Below are 17,164 nucleotides of genomic sequence, written 5' to 3' on the forward strand. Positions count from 1 at the left end.
AAACTGACTGACCAGCCCGAGCTGCATAGCTGGTAAGTGGCCCACCTGCCATTTAAGCCCTGGCTGACTGAATTCTTTCCACTTTAATGTCCTCCTCCCTCTCCTACTTCTGGGAGTCTCACAACTTATGGGCTTGAGAAGCTGGTGAGAAACAGATCAGAGGAGTGGGCAACATGTGAGGAAATGGCTGTGTAAGAAGTGGAGGGTAAATACTATGATGGCAGCTATAGCTCTGGCCCAAGTGGACATGAGACTCTAGTGGAACCTGCTTCTCAGGCCTTGGCTCGGTCACTATCTCTCCAATGGGCTCCTCCTCCTCTCTTCAACCCAAGAGCTCCCAAGGTCTCCTCTCCTTTTACCCCAGACATGGCCTTGGCAAAGAAGTGGGGGGTTGCCACCTCAAGCTGAGGGTGGCCGTCTGTATTCAGACCCAAGAGGGCAGCCTGATGAGGTCTGGGCCTGAGTAGTGGGGACTTGTGTCTTCATAGAAGCCTTCCCTGGCTCCTGGGTTTGCCTGCAGGTAGCCTCTGCCCCCCAGCTGCTGAGGCAGATCTGGTCTGAGGGCTCCTTTAACTGCTGATGGCCAGGTCATGATCTGAACATGAGTCCCACTGGTGTGTGAGGATGATGGAGATGGGCTGGGCCCAGTGTGTCACAAAGATGACTGCCTTCATTGTTCACTGACTCCTCTGGGACGCCACGATTTCAGTTTCGTGTCTCCTTTTACAAGTGAGCAGAACTTGGTGCTGGGTGTGGCAGCTACTGGGCTGCATCTGGTGGGACTAGAGGCAGCACTGGATGCACCTGACCAAGACGTCACAAGGAAGAGGCTTTTAAACCTGGGCTGAGCATTAGCTCACCTGAAGGGCCTCTCAGAATATAGACTTCTGGTCTATCACCAGAGCTCCTGATCCCACAGGTCTGGGGTCAGATCTACATTCTAACAAGTTCCCAGAGAATGCTGATGCTGCTGGTCCAGAGACCACTTTGAGAACCACTGCCTCGGGGGATACTCCCTTGTCTAAGTCAGAAATAGGGTTCCCTTGCCCTTGCCTCATCTGTCTTGAGGTTACCCTGAGGGAGCCATGCACCTCAGGAGAACAATGGTGAGGCCACCATCCTGAGCACAACCCGTTTTCTCTCTTTCCACTGGGCAGTGCATGGGCAGGAAGATCAGGAGATGAGGGGTGATATCAGCAGACAGTCTAGATCCCAAGGTGGCATAAGTGCTTCTGAGATGGAGAAGGCACTCAAGACTTGCACAGGACGTTTTCCATAAAATTGAGCCAGCCTCCGACAAATTATATTGAAGGATGGCGCAGTCCCCGCTGGGAGACAGGAGACCAAAGCTCTATTTCTGGCTCAGTTATGACAATACTAGTGATGGGAAAACTCTTGTTCCTCTCTGGGTCTCAGTTTCTCCACCTGAAGAGTGGGGGTGGGGGTGGGGGTCAGTAGATCAGATGAAGGTCAGACAGAAAGAAGCCTTGAGCAAATTACTCAAGTGTTCTGCCTCAACTTCCTCATCTGTAACATCAGGATTCAGTGGGACCAATCTCACTGGACTGTTGTAAGGATTAAAACGACATGGCGTACGCAAAGAGCTTAGAACACTGCCTGGTACACAGGAAGCACTCCACAAATGCTATGCTGTAATAATAACAGCCCCTTCTCCTCACCTTGGAGGCAGCAGGACCACAGCTCACTGCAGCAGACCACAAACTTCTACGCCCTCTTCGGTGCGCGTGTACTCACCTGCGCCCACTGTGGCAATGGCGCTCTCCTGGCCAATGATGTGCTCCTTCAGCCGCTGCTCCAGCGGAAAGCGGCGCCGCTCCTCGGCCTCCCGCTTCCGCTGCTTCTCTTGGTACTGTGGAGAGAGACAAGAGATGGAAGCGGCTCAGGAGCGCCGGACCCAGGAGGACCCTAGTTTCATTCTATGTCCCCAACCCAGGGGGAAAAAGTAGAGGGTCTGGGTCTCTGGGGGTTCTGACAGACAGCTCTGGCTCATTCTTTTCCCAGTCCCTCGTCTGAGTCCTCACCTCATTTCCCTACCTTGGTGGCCACTGCTCAGGGGTCCTGGCTCGCCCTGCTAGTAAAATAAGTACTGCTAGTATTGGGTTGGCCAAACGATTCTTACAGTGTTTACACAAGATCTTATGAACTTTTTTGCCAACTCAATAGATTAACTCTTGAGTCTGGAGTCTGACAGAAGACTTGGTTTGAATCCCAGCTCTCTCACTTATAAGATGTGATTACCTGGAGCAAGTTACTATGTTCAGTTTTCTCCTCTGTAAATTGGAGATTAAATATGATGCTGTATACAGAATGTGTCTAGCACTATCGCTGGTAAGTACTAAGTGCTTACAAATATATAGGTTCCTTTCCTTTTCTGCTTACCCTCTTGAAAACCATTTTGGTTTTCAAACCAGAGCTATGAACACCCTCCAAGTCAATGATACTGCATTTTTTCAATTAAACACAACTGTTCAGCAATTGCTATATTTGTGGCACTGTGCATACCATGATGGAAAGGTGGGGAAGGGGCAAAGAGGAAGACTGGCCCCTGGCCCCTGGCCCCTGGAAGGTTTAGATGATGCTGAGTGCCTGGCAGGTAGGTGTCTGGCCTCTGGCTTGGTGCATTTCAGAAAAGACAGAAGCAGGAGGCTTGAACTTTGTCCCACTGAAAGGGAGGGGAGAAGAGCCAGGTCTTGCTTTCAAAGAGCTCTAAGTCAGGCAGGGGAGGCAAGGCTTGCATGGTCTGTACATGAATACTTTTCAGGCAGGATCAGCCGTTTCCCTTGTGGTTCTAAAGCATGTGTGCCTACATCTAGCCCTGTACCTATCACTGAAGAAAGTTACTTGAAAATGAGTTTGCTGCATATTTGTGATTGTGTCTTAAGAATCAATTATGAGCCCCATTTTACTCACTGCTATTTCTGGCATGGGTCCTGGCACAGTGGAGGCAGCTGGTCAATGTTTACAAAAATGAAGTTGATGACAGATACAAAGAGGAATTAACAGCTAGATTGGGTGGTGTAGGAGTACGGAGAAAGGAAGGATACATAAAGCATAAAACATTTCTAGGAGATGAGAGGCTTGAAGGAGCTGGAGTATTGGGCTAGTTGGGAGCTGTGGCACTATCTGGAGACTGGGTTGGGGGGTGAGTGCATGGGTCTGATGATAAAGCATCGATGAAGGCCAGGCGCTGGGGGCAGGAAGCAGGTCTTAAGGTGAGACAGAAAGACCTGGGTCTTCCGGGGACTTCTCTTCCCTAGGGCTCCTGTAACACTGACAGCGTTCTAGAAAGCGAGCTGCCAAGGTAAGGCCTTGTCACAAAAGTGGTGGCTGCAGATTGCTCTTGTGGGCAGAGTGGATGAAAAATACCTGCTACTTGGGCAGTGTTTTCCTGTTATGGTAGTGACCTTGACAGAAGTTAAAAAAAATAAATAGCAAACAATCCAATTTTGGCTGTTGCTATCAGTCTGTAACTGAAAGCTCCCATCAGTCCTGGGGTTTCATATGGAGCAATAATTCGGCACCGATCCCAGCGGAGCAACGCTTGCCGGTTGGAATTCAGCATGTCACTGTGCAGCTCCCTCAGGCACTACATACATCACCTGGCTCTGCCGACTCCAGCCATATATCTGCCTCCTCCTCCTTCCTGTCCACCCAGCCCCTCTCAGCACTTGGGTCCACTGGGCTGAAAGGCTCTGATGGAGAGATGCATACATACAGGCCGGTACAGCACTGGCCAGTGGCCTAGCCCGCCTGCAGTCAGGCAGGATGCAGAAGAAACCTGGCCTCTGAGAGTTTGTGAGGTCTGTTTGTTAGGTCACTTCCCCTCAGGGATGGGTATTCCCACTCTGGGCCTTTTGTTCACACTGCTCCCTCAGCACATAAGTCTTCTCTATTCCCACCCACCTCTAAGTGATCTTAAATACCAAATTGTCTAAAGAGCCTGTTGCCCTGGCACCTCCAGAGCACTTATTTAACTGCCTGTTTCTGTCTCTTTACTCCACACATGAGGAAGTAGTGACAAAGACCATGCTCTATTCATCCCTCTAACTCCAGCACCTAGCACAGGGCCTGGCTCACAGAAGGATTCAATTTGTGTTGCCAAGTGAATGAAGTGACTGCCATCTGTGAGATGGCTGCTGTGTGCCGGGCATGGTACTCAGAACTTTCTGTGTAGTGTCTCACTGAATTCTTACAGCAGTCCCCACATGAAGTTTGACACCTTTCTGGCTCATAGTGAGGCACATTGTGTGGCAGAAATAAGCCAGCTTTGCCCCAGAAAGACCTGAATTTAAACCTCACCTAATCTACTTGGGCTTCCCAGCTGGCTCAGTGGTAAAGAATCCACCTGCCAATGTAGGAGACATGGGTTTGATCCCTGGGTCGGGAAGATCCTCTGGAGAAGGGAATGGCAATCCTCTCCAGTATTCTTGCCTGCGAAATCCCATGGACAGAGGAGCCTGGAGGGCTACAGTCCATGGGGTCAAAAAAGACTGGACACGACTTAGTGACTAAACAACAACAACAACAAATCTACTTAATAGTAAGCTCACCTTGGGGAGTTCATTCAACTCCCTGAATTTCAGTTCCTCATCTCTAGCAAGGCAATGGTACTCATACCTACCTCACAGGACCCTTGTGGGATGCTGGTGAGAATTAAGTGAGATGATGCACATGAAGCACTGGGCAGGTCTCTGGCACACAGCGAATGTACATGCAGAAGTAGCTGTGTGAGAGACTCAGTGGCCAACATAGTATCTGGCCTGTGCAGGCCTTCGATAAACTGCTAACTTCTTCTTTACTGCATTTGGATAACTAATTTTCTAACCCAGCGCCTTTGTTTTTGTTTTGGTTCTCAGTTCAGTTCAGTCGCTCAGTCGTGTCCGACTCTTTGCGACCCCATGAATTGCAGCACGCCAGGCCTCCCTGTCCATCACCATCTCCCGGAGTTCACCCAGACTCACGTTCATCAAGTCCGTGATGCCATCCAGCCGTCTCATCCTCAGTCGTCCCCTTCTCCTCCTGCCCCCAATCCCTCTCAGCATCAGAGTCTTTTCCAACGAGTCAACTCTTCGCATGATGTGGCCAATGTACTGGAGCTTCAGCTTTAGCATCATTCCTTCCAAAGAAATCCCAGGGCTGATCTCCTTCAGAATGGACTGATTGGATCTCCTTGCAGTCCAAGGGACTCTCAAGAGTCTTCTCCAACACCACAGTTCAAATGCATCAATTCTTCGGTGCTCAGCCTTCTTCACAGTCCAACTCTCACATCCATACATGACCACAGGAAAAACCATAGCCTTGACTAGACGGACCTTAGTCGGCAAAGTAATGTCTCTGCTTTTGAATATACTATCTAGGTTGGTCATAACTTTTCTTCCAAGGAGTAAGAGTCTTTTAATTTCATGGCTGCAGTCACCATCTGCAGTAATTTTGGAACCCCAAAAGAATAAGTCTGACACTGTTTCTACTGTTTCCTCATCTATTTGCCATGAAGTGATGGGACCAGATGCCATGGTCTTCGTTTTCTGAATGTTGAGCTTTAAGCCATCTTTTTCACTCTCCTCTTTCACTTTCATCAAGAGGCTCTTCAGTTCCTCTTCACTTTCTGCCATAATGGTGGTGTCATCTGCATATCTGAGGTTATTGATATTTCTCCCGGCAATCTTGATTCCAGCTTGTGTTTCTTCCAGCCCAGCGTTTCTCATGATGTACTCTGCATAGAAGTTAAATAAGCAGGGTGACCATATATAGCCTTAACGTACTCCTTTTCCTATTTGGAACCAGTCTGTTGTTCCATGTCCAGTTCTAACTGTTGCTTCCTGACCTGCATACAGGTTTCTCAAGAGGCAGGTCAGGTGGTCTGGTATTCCCATCTCTTTCAGAATTTTCCAGTTTATTGTGATCCACACAGCCAAAGGCTTTGGCATAGTCAATAAAGCAGAAATAGATGTTTTTTCTGGAACTCTCTTGCTTTTTCCATGATCCAGCGGATGTTGGCAATTTGATCTCTGGTTCTTCTGCCTTTTCTAAAATCAGCTTGAACATCAGGGAGTTCACGGTTCACGTATTGCTGAAGTCTGGCTTGGAGAATTTTGAGCATTACTTTACTAGCATGTGAGATGAGTGCAATTGTGCAGTAGTTTGAGCATTCTTTGGCATTGCCTTTCTTTGGGATTGGAATGAAAACTGACCTTTTCCAGTCCTGTGGCCACTGCTGAGTCTTCCAAACTTGCTGGCATATTGAGTGCAGCACTTTCACAGCATCATCTTTCAGGATTTGAAACAGCTCAACTGGAATTCCATCACCTCCACTACTTTGTTCGTAGTGATGCTTTCTAAGGCCCGCTTGACTTCACATTCCAAGATGTCTGGCTCTAGATTAGTGATCACATCATCATGATTCTGGGTCGTGAAGATCCTTCTTGTACAGTTCTTCCGTGTATTCTTGCCACCTCTTCTTAATATCTTCTGCTTCTGTTAGGTCCAGACCATTTCTGTCCTTTATCGAGCCCACTAATTTAATCTGCATGGAGCCCCACAGATAAGGGGAAGAAGTGCTCTGGCTTAAGCAGAAGCCAGGAGTCAAGTCCATTAGGATGCCCCCATGGACCCAGGGTGGCTCCTGAGGCTTCTCCCCAGGAACCCTGAGTCTGTGGACAGTCTCAACACTAACTGAGTTCTCAGGACACCTCCACTGCCTGGGGTGTCTCAGCTGTGCCTGTCAATTTCTCTTACATGGTAGAGAACTCCTCCTCTAGGTACTTTCCATCCACTGGTTTGTGGGGCCTCACAAAACACACCTTTTTTTCCTTTGCTGCAGGCAAAGCTTAACAGGAGTTTCCCCACCACTCTGTTGGTTTGGGTACCACCATCATGGCCTCCCTGAGTCTTCTCCAGGGCAACATTTCTACCTTTTGTAACTCTTCTTCAGCATCATCATTTTAGGTTGTCTTAGTACTGTTATTTTCTTGAGCAATGGGAAAGGGTTCTGGACTTCTATGGGGGTGAGCGCCAGGTCTCTCAGGGGCTCTCTAAATAGTACTGGGAAAGAGTCAACCTATGGCCTAAATTTGAGCACACCCTGATTCGAGTACAACCCCCTCTACGCCTGGAGTCGTATACAGCTCTTCAGAGAAACTTCTGAAACTGGACCAGACTTTTTCATAAAAATGTACAGGACAATGGCATTAAACTACGTATGAGGTTTCTACTTCATGCTCTTTCCCAAATACTTAGCACAGAGCTTATATTAGAAAAATATGTTGAGGACTTCCCTGGTGGTCCAGTGGTTAAGAATCTGCCTGCCAATGCAGGGTACAAGGGTTTGACCCCTGGTCTGGGAAGATTCCACATGCCAAGGGAAGCCTGTGCACCACAACAACTGAAGCCCATGCTCCACAACAAGAGAAGCCACCACAGTGAGAAGCCCACACAAGCAATGAAGAGTGGCTCCCACTTGCTGCAACTAGAGAAAGCTCACACGCAGCAATGAAGACTCAGGCAGCCAAAATTAAAAAAAGATGCTGAATGAATGAATGACTTTTTATAGTGTGAGCTACGAGTTCAGGCTTGTGGAGAGCTAACCAGTGGAAGAACCTTGGGAAGGAAACTACTAGGTCTGTATGTATTTTCTTTGGGAGGAAAGAGAAGGCCCTTGGTAAGGGTCCATGAATGTGGGCTACGGTTGTTCCCGGCTTCTGAGGAAATGAAGAGGAAGGCTACAGGCAATGAGGTCAAGGCTCTGCTTCGACAGGATTCCAGTGGAAGAGGGGACAGGGTAGGTGACCCAGCCTGCAGAAGCAGAGGACACTGGGTGGAGACGCCCTAGAAGGAGGCCACCAGGAGAGCAGGAGTGGGAGAGTGACCATCTTCTTAATAAAAGCCACATGCAATTAGTTTCAGAAGCCCTCACCTGGAGCCAGCAGCAACCAGCTCCCTACGCTGCATCTCGGCTGGATAATCGCAGCCACTGGTTTTCATCATTCTTGATTTAATATGGCACCCCTCCTGGCTCTGAGTGCATTTACAGGAAAGGGCTGGGAGGCCGAGGCGAAGCCTAGCTGGGCTCTCGTTAGGAGGTGGGTGGCTGGGCAGAGCAGCTCTGTGGGTGAGAGTTACAGGGAGAAGGGTATGGCAGCACCCCTGCTGCTGGGCATTACTCAGAGAACAAATCTGATAACAAACCTGGCGATATGTTCACTGAGAGGGAAGCTAGGGCAGGGGTGGTTGGCAAAAGGAGACCCTGGGAGAAAAACAGGAAAAGTGTGGCAGAGGGAAGAAAAGAGGCCAAGATGCAGCTTGCCTTTGGAGGGAGGTCAGGGCACAGAGCCCCCTGGCTTCTCACAGACTCAGATATGCCCCATCCTCCTGACTCCCTGGATCCACCCCAACCCACATCATAGTCAGGGCTTCTACCATGTCCTGAAGCTGGGGGAGGCAGAGAGGCCTGGGTGGGAAGGTCAACAAAGTGGGCAGAAGATGAGACTCGGGGGGCAGGTGTGGGACGATGGAAGTCCTGAGAAGAGGGAGTGATGACAAGAGAGGCACAGGGGGTCCAACAAAGGAGGCTGGGAAATGTAGAGCAGACAGGAGGGGAGAATGGGGGGTGAGAGGGGCACCTAAGGGACCTGAAAGTCTCCTGAACTAGCTCAGAGTCCACATCTGTATCGAGGAAAGCTGGGTACAGTGCCGGCATCAGTCCCATGAAGACTTGGTGACTTCTATGTCAGCATCCCAGGGTCCATTCTTTCCTCCACCTGATCCTCCTTTTGCTGCCAGATCAATATTTTTAACATGTTAATTGGATCATGTTGCTCCTCTGCAAATAGCTGGGTTGCCCCAGAGAGAAGAACGGCAAGACGGTTAAGAGGGGCAAAGAGGTGCTGAGGTGAGAAAATGGGTTGTATGCTCCTCAGCGTGTCACATCGGGAGGTACGTGATGAAGATGTACCTGTGACTGAGGATGTTAATTTTGATCATCTGATTAAGGTGGGCTGTGCCAAGTTTCTCCATCATCATCTTCCCCTTATGTAATTAACACGTGTCTTGTAGGGTGGGACTCAGAGACTGCGTAAATACCCTGTTACGCCTCAAACTTCCACTCCTTAGTCTGAGTATGGATTGATGAATCTTGCCTGATTTGGGACCAGCTGTTCTAACACAGCCCTAAGGAGGTCAGAAGATCTCCTCCCTCATCATCCAGAGAGGAAGTAATTAAAGCAGGGTCCCACTGGTAGCAAGCAATAAAGGCAGAACACTAACTCCTGCAGTCTGACTCAAGTGTCTGCACCTTCCACCCTGGAGATAAGAAAAGACCCATTCTTGCCTTTAGGGAGTTCAGAGCCTATTTAGGGAAAGGAGATTTAAAACACAAATTTCATATTCCTACTTTTAGCATGGGGATGCCTAATGAATTTATTGAAAATAAACACCAGAGGGTGTTCTTGCCAGAAATGCACAGCCTGAATTGAATCATAAAAAAACATTAGACAAACCCAAATTGAGGACAGTCTGCAAGATAACAAGCCTGTACTTGTTAGAATGTCAAGAAAGACTGAGGAACTGTTTCAGATTAAAGGAGACTAAACAGACATGACAACTGAATCCAACTTTGGATCCAGAATTTTCTTTCCTTGTAAAACGAACTATTGGGACAACTGGTGAAATGTGAATAACATCTGTAGATTAGTTAATATTAATGCTCTGATTCTGAGAATTGCATTGAGGTTATATAGAAAATGTCCTTTATTTTTTAGGGCATTCATACAAGTATTTGGTGGTAAAGGGGATCATGTATATATAACAAATAGTTCAGAAAAATTGTATGTCTTTATATTATTCATCTCTATATAATAAAGCAAGTATGATAAAATGTTAACAACTGGTAATATGGGTGGAAGTTTATGGGAATTTGTTGTACTATTTTTGAAGTTTGTAAAAATAAAAGTGAAACAAATCAGGACAATGCTTACCCTTGAGGGACAGATAGTGACTGGAAGGGAGTATGATACAAATGAATGCTTGTAATAGTCTACTTCTTGATTAGGTATATTCAGTTTGTGAAATTAACAGTGAGCTGTATAATTATGAGTACCTTATACAAATATATTTCAACAAACAAGTTTTTAAAAGTTAAAAGAGAAAGAACACAAAGGTGTATCCCCATAAAGCATGGTGCGTTCGGTCTGGCCCATGGAGAACCTCTAATGAAGGTCGGATGGTGTTGCCTGGGCCAAGCACAGGGCCAGGCATGCAGCACACCAGCCCCTGAAATGAGGCACGAAGCCGGGAGCAGGCTCGGTGAGGCAGGGAAGCGGGTTTCTCTCCATCCTAGGCCAGGCGGAACATAGCCCTCTACGTTCCTGCACACCTCACCCCTTCTCTCCTGATGGCTTCCTCCAGATCTGATGGGAGCACCCAGGCGTGCAGCCCGGAATGTGGGGCCCAGGGGAGCCCTGCATCCCCAGCTACCCCTGCAGCAAATGAAAAAATACACAGACAGGAAATGTGCTTGTGATTCTGTCACTGGGATATGCAAATAAAATATATATGATAGACCTATCTGCCTAATATTCCTGCCAATTCATTCTCTGGGTGTGATTAAAATGAGCAATAAATTCCTTGAGAGTCTCGGTGGAGTGAGGATCTGGGAGTGGAGATGCGGGCTGCCACCAGCACGTCCCCCTCAGCTGAATATTCATCATGGAATAGCTCCCCATATTTTTGTTTTATCTGCCATCATGTGCACAGAGATATATTTCCACCTCTCTGTTGTCTCTTAGTTAAGATGTGAAAATGGTCTAAGCTTTAAGTATTAAACCCTTCAGCTTGCGAAATCCTTCAAAGTGAGATCACAGGTTACCTTCTCTATGAAGCCTGCCCTGCTCATTCTGCCTGGAGGTGATCCATGCTTTCTTGAAACCCCCACAAGCTCTGTGTGGACCCCTCCTAAGGCAGAAGTCAGCCTGTGGGTATCAGAGCTAAGAGCGCCTGCCTCTCCCGATCTTCCTCTCCTGATACCCAGCTCAGGAGACAGGAGCTGGGCTTCATCCACCTCTCAATCTTCTCAGGGGGCCTAGGAGGCTTCCACACAGAGAGACTGCTCAGAGAACTAAGCAAATAAGCCATGAGAAACAAATCATTTAGGCCACTTAAAGTGACAGAGATTCTTAGATAAGTGTCATATTTTAAAAGGCAGAATAAAATTAAAAATTAGGCTTATGGGTAATTCTGAAATGGGAAAACCATCAAGAAATAATAAGTGAAAAAACACAGATTCTAAACATGGAACTAGGGTCATAACTCAAATACCTTCAGGACCAAGAAGGAAATATAAATGCCTGACACATAAGCACATAACATGATAGGAAACAGATACCTGTGGCTGGAGAGTCCATATTACAACCTCTATGGCATTACACTCACATTTAAAAAAAACTCTGAATTGGCAAAATAAAATGTGGCTGCCAGTTTGAGACCCATGGTTTATACAGTAGGCTATCAACCAGGCTAAGAAAAAAAAAACCCACTTATGTATAGATATGGTCCAGAAAAGGTAAATGTAGTATCATAAGAGGAATGGTCTGATTTGTATCTCAATAGCTGCTTATAATAGCCTGATTTTCAAAAGTCATGTTTTATTTTACCTTCAGTTTTCTCACCTGTAAAAGGGGGGTAAATAAGAGCTACCTCATAGCTTTGTTACAACATTAGAAAAATTATATATTCGAGCACCTGGCAGAGTGTCTAGATGCACTTGATAAATGGTACCTATTACTATAAATAATTAAAAACATTGATAATAGTTATGTATAGGTAGGAGGGCTAAAATGCTTTTAACTGAGATTCAGTTCAGTTGACATCTCTTTCAGGAAGCCTTCCTTGATCTCCTAGGCAGGATTAGAAGCCACTGTGGGTTGCCACAGTCCCTGGCCTTCCCTGGGATGACGACTCAGTGGTGTCAGACTTTACTGGTCTGTTTCCTCATCAGACTGTGAGCTCCTTGAGGGGTTCACCCAGATATCTTCTTCCCACCTAGCCCAGAACCTGGCATACAGATGTCATTTATAAATATGCAAGGACTTATTTAATTACCTTCATTTTATACTGTCCAGATTTTCCATAATGGGAAAGATGGCTTTTATAATTACAAATTTTCTATAAAGAGTACATATTTGACTATAGAGAGGCAGGTGAAGGTGGAAGAGGCTGAGCTGGATGGCAGGGAGATGTCAGATGGACAGAAGGGGAGGAAGATAAGATCAGAGTGGTGGTAATCCGTGTCTAGACAAAGAGCCAGGACATGAGGTCTGAGGCTAGAGCCTCAGCACCCTCCAGGCCTGAATCATTATGTCACTGACATAGGGCCTGAACTCAAGAGCTGAGCAGCTGCTGCTTACTTCCTGGCCGAGGGTGACATAACCCAATCTAAAGCAGTGTTTCCCCCCTGAAACTCTTCCTCACAATTTTGAAGAGGTAGTTTTTTTGCAGCCTGGAGAAAAAGGGCAGAGCGGAAAGAATGGGTGACCATGGAGATGCTGAGCAACTGAGAGAGAGACAATGCTGATGTCCAGGGAGAGCTGAGGGTGGTTCACGTGGGTGGAATCTGAGGGGACCCCAGAGCAATCAGGTAGAGGTGCTCAGCAGACAGCTGAACATTACAGAAGAGGAAATCCAGCCTAGGTAAAAGGATCAAGTGCAGAGAGGTGATGACAGAGAAACAGTCTTCATGTTGAGAGGTGACAAAACCCCTGGCTGGCTTTGAGCGGTCTTCTAGCCTCAAAAGGCAGCCCCTGCCCTGGGTCACAGCTCTGTGAGGGGGCTCCTTCTGGCAGCAGCCACCCCCCATTAAGCCTGGCTCTGTCCTAGCCCTGGCACTGAACCCATTTCCTCTCCTCTTCTCCTCCTCACAGCTGTCTCTGTGCCCATGTGCAGTCTCTCCTTTCCTGGCCAGATGCCCCACTGCCTTCAGCCTTTTCTCATGGCACAGTTCTGCTTGCCTCCTTGCTGCCCACCTCTGCACAGATTCTGAGAGCTCAGTCTACTCAGAAGGTAGCCCTCTGTGGTCTAGAAGGATCTGACTGGCACAGAGGCAGCAACTGCCACTTACTCATTTGGGACACTGACTTTGTATTGATATGGCTGACATCAAGACATTTCCTGGGCAGCCAAATTTCATTAGGGTCCCTCAGCAGCCCCAACCCTTCCATCCCTGCTGATATGAAGAGGTCTGTTCTCCTGCTTTACATAACCAGACCAGTCCTGGTGCTATGTCACACAACCTGACAAAACAGGTGTAATTTTGGCCAAGGGCAGCGCTGGCTCTCAGGGGACAGTGGCTTGGCCTGAAACAGGAGATAATGATGGGGATGCAGTCCCTGAGGTGATGTGAAACAGTGCTCAGGGATTTCCTTAGAGAATAGGGGAAGCTGACCCAACTCTAGGGCAGGAACATGGGATTAGCTGTGTCCAATCAGTTGTGAGTGGAAGTAAAGGGTCCTACTTCCAGGCTGAGCATGTAGCTGTAAGTGGGATGCCCTCCAGGGTGCTCTCTCCCAGAGGGCGGCTGCTCTGCCAGTCAGGTCCCTCAGCATCGTGGATGAGCAGAGCCTGCCTCTGCTGACCCATGATGGATGATGGACGTGTAGCATGAGGTAAAAATGAATCTTTGTTGTTTTAAGCCACTGAAATTTTGAGTTGTTACAACAGCATGACCTAGTTTATTCTGACTGCTACACAGACCAGCGGTATATTGAATGGAACCACAGAAACCATTCAGTCACAGTGTTTTCATTTCACAGAGGTAAACTGAGCTTCAAGAGCAGAAGCCCTTGCCTGAAGTCAGTCAGTCAGTAAGGGGGTGGGATCACAACCCCAGCTGAGTGCTCAGTCAGGTGACCTAACCTAAGTGCTCTTACTCAAGACACACAGAGTATCTGCCACTAGGTGGGACCTGCCACGCTTAATCATCTCAAAGTACTGCAGCCAATTTGCCAGAGAGAGATTCCACGAAGTTGGAAAAAACCCAAGACTGACAGTCAGAAACCAAGCCTTCCAGTTCCTGTCCTGCCAGTGAACCTACCACATGATCTTAGTAACAGTTTTGATGCTAACTCGCTCTGGGACCAAAGGCAAGTCACAACACACCCCTGGGCTCCACTTTCCCCATTTGATCGAGGTTTCAGAGATTTAAAATGTGTGCCCCATAGCACAGCCTCCATGGAGGCTACCCAGCGGGGAAGGATAGGCTCTCCTTCAACCAGAACAGCTCTATTTTCCTCTGACTTATTTATTTTACTTTGATAAGATTTCCCATCACCAGACTTGATGGTTTCTCAGGTCCCAGCTCTGACATTTGTGATATAACTAGTTCTTAGATTCTGCCAAATACTTTCTAAGTTATAGCTGGGTGGCTGAGAGGAGCAGAAGGCAGCCTGTTTTTAGAAGATTCAAAAGTCTGGATGAGAAAATCAAATTAAGATGAAGACTGTTTTGCCTCATACTCTACATAAGGACCTCTGGAGTGTATATGGAGGGAAGGGGTCAGGGAAAAGTTCCAGAAGGAGAGATGATGGAAAAGAGTTACCTGATGAGGCTGCCGAGTGCATGAGACCTGAGGAAACAGTACTGAGGCGAAGATTTTGTCCTGCTATCCCCTCTCCTTCATGGAAGAAGCTGGAAGGCTCATTACCTCAGAAACTGAATTTAAAAGTCAGTCCTCAGAAGCCAGAAGTGGCCCAGGCTGCTTCTTGGTCAGGAAAGGGGATGCCTCCTATTCTTGATAAGTGGAGGCTGGATTTGTATTTAAATAGACAATAATCCTCTAAGGAGAAGTGGCCTTTGGTGTAGAGTCTGACATAATTTAATGAGTGAAAGATGAAATGAAGCATGGAGTGCCCATAGGCCTTCTCCTTTCTTTGAGACTTACCTTGGTCTCAGAAGTCCTTAAAAGCTTCATCACCTCCCCTTCTCGAGCATAATCCAAGGGTGTGTGTCCCATTTCATTCCTCTGCAAGGGATTGGCTCCTGACAGGAGGAGAAGGAGAAACAGAGCCTCTGTGAGTGATCAGTGGACCCTCAGCCTTCCCTGGGAGGTGGCACAGGCCTTGACTTCAGTGTAAGGAATGCTCACAGAAATATGGAGCAACAAAACCTAAGAGATTGAAACACATGTCAAGCTACTCTGAGAGAGGAGCTCTCGGTCCTCTCTGACACAGAAGTAAGGGTACTAAGGCTCCTACAGGTGCATGCATATGTGCAAAAACTCACTACTCACATAGAGAGGTGCCACACACACAGATGTGCTATACACACACATAGGTGTGCTGTGCCTACAAAAATATACACAGCTGAACATGCTGACACATATACCAATACACATACAGATTAATACACCCCAACTCCAATGTATTCTTCATTAAAATGTCTGCATTATCAAATTTGTTTGTACACAGATGAATATTCATTCACAAAATCCACACAGAAATCTAAAGCACAGAGTATTCCAAGTAATGACAAGGATGCTTCTTTCTGCTCTCTGCCTCTCCTTCTGCTTCATGCTCTCTTTTCCCTGCTCACTTCCTGCCTGCTAGAGTCGGCTGAGCTCTGGCCATCAGCAACCCAGCTGTGTCAGCCCTCACCTGCGCTACTTGTTGCTGCGTGTGCACTCAGGCAGGCGTCTCCTCCGGTCACTGGTTCCCATGATTAGAAGACAAAGAACTTTAAGTATAAAAAGAAGAGGCTTGCTTGGGGCCATGCATCTACCGTCTCTCATAAGTGCCGGCAGCTGATGAGCCTGTGTAAAGTGTCTGCTTGGGGTAGAGCCTTGACAGTCATGGAAGATAGGCTACTTTAACCCCCACACTGTCAGAATCTCCTCCCCAAAGCCCATATCTGGGCATCTCACTCTCCTCTTCGAAAACTGACCATTCCATTCAATCTGTCCAACCCTGAATGGGCTGGGACCCAGGACATGGAAGAATCAGATCTGGTCCTGCCCCAAAGCAACCCTCTCAAGAACTATGTGTTAAATGGAACATTAAAGTAACAAACAAATACTCCTTGACTTTTATTGCTAAGAAGTGTGTTGTCTATACTTAAAGAAGGGTTAAGACACACTCCCTGCCATGAGGATGTAGTAAGTTGGCTAGGGACACTAAACACACAAGAAAGGCTGCATCACCACGAGGCCTGGCTCAGAGGGGATATTCAGTCACTGTTTGCTGATGGACAGTAAAAATCAGTGTTTCTCAATCCCAGGCTGAGGCAACATTCATATCATGATATAAAACCATTCCTACTGAAACTCTCTGCTTCTTTAAGGACTATAAACTCATCAACAATGATAGTCATTTATTAAGCATTTACACATGGCTGTCTGCTGCAGCTACAGAGGAAGAAGCGTGGTAGGAGGAGGGGAAAGGAGCAGAGAGAGTGAAGCATGACCCAGACCAAGGAAGCTTATTATCAGTAAGAAAAATTAATACTTTTTAACATGATTCTATTTTCTAATAGGAAGCTAGTACAAAATAAAATATTTAGATAATTTTAAACCACAATTCACATACCTTTCAGGGTACACAATTCAGTAGTTTTAAATATACTTCCATCATCATATAAACCTCACCAGTATCTCATTCCAGATCATTTTAATCATCTTGAAAAGAAACCCTATCACCATTATCAGAGACATTCGCCACTTCCCCCAACCCCAGAAACCATTAGTCTGCTTTCTGTCCCTGTATTTGCCTACACTTGACCTTTCACATAAACGGTGTGGTCTTTTGCATCTGGCTTAATTTACCATGTTTTCAAGGTTCATCCATGATGCAGCACATGTCATTCATGCCACAACATGAATGTAGGAATATAGCATGTACTTCATTCTTTTATGGCTGAATAATATTGCATCCTATGGACATACCCCATTTTGTTATTCATCAAGCTCATAAACATTTGAATTGCTTTCCCCTTTTGGCTGTTATGAATATGCTGCTATGGATATTTGTGTACAAGTCTGTTTGAGTGGATGTATTTTTCTATGTCTCTCGAGTATGTATCTAGAAGTGGTGATGATAATAACAGCCACTAGTGTTTACTATGTACTCTGTATTTTATATATATTATCCACCATCTTGAGGGGTAG

General features: G+C 46.8%; 1 protein-coding gene across 2 annotated transcripts in view; it reads right to left on the reverse strand.

Annotated features, from left to right (window-relative positions):
- The window catches only part of CLPB (ClpB family mitochondrial disaggregase), a 139,318-nt gene that overhangs the window by 22,368 nt on the left and 99,786 nt on the right, over window positions 1-17,164 (reverse strand). For both annotated transcript variants that reach the window (XM_004016294.6, XM_004016292.6), the window contains 2 exons: window positions 14,948-15,045; window positions 1,756-1,870 (listed from right to left, as the gene is read on the reverse strand). In XM_004016294.6, coding sequence (XP_004016343.1) covers window positions 1,756-1,870; window positions 14,948-15,045 — 213 coding nt within the window. The remainder of the gene's footprint in view (window positions 1-1,755; window positions 1,871-14,947; window positions 15,046-17,164) is intronic.

Source organism: Ovis aries, chromosome 15 (genome assembly GCF_016772045.2).
Source record: "Ovis aries strain OAR_USU_Benz2616 breed Rambouillet chromosome 15, ARS-UI_Ramb_v3.0, whole genome shotgun sequence".
Classification (NCBI taxonomy): Eukaryota; Metazoa; Chordata; class Mammalia; order Artiodactyla; family Bovidae; genus Ovis; species Ovis aries.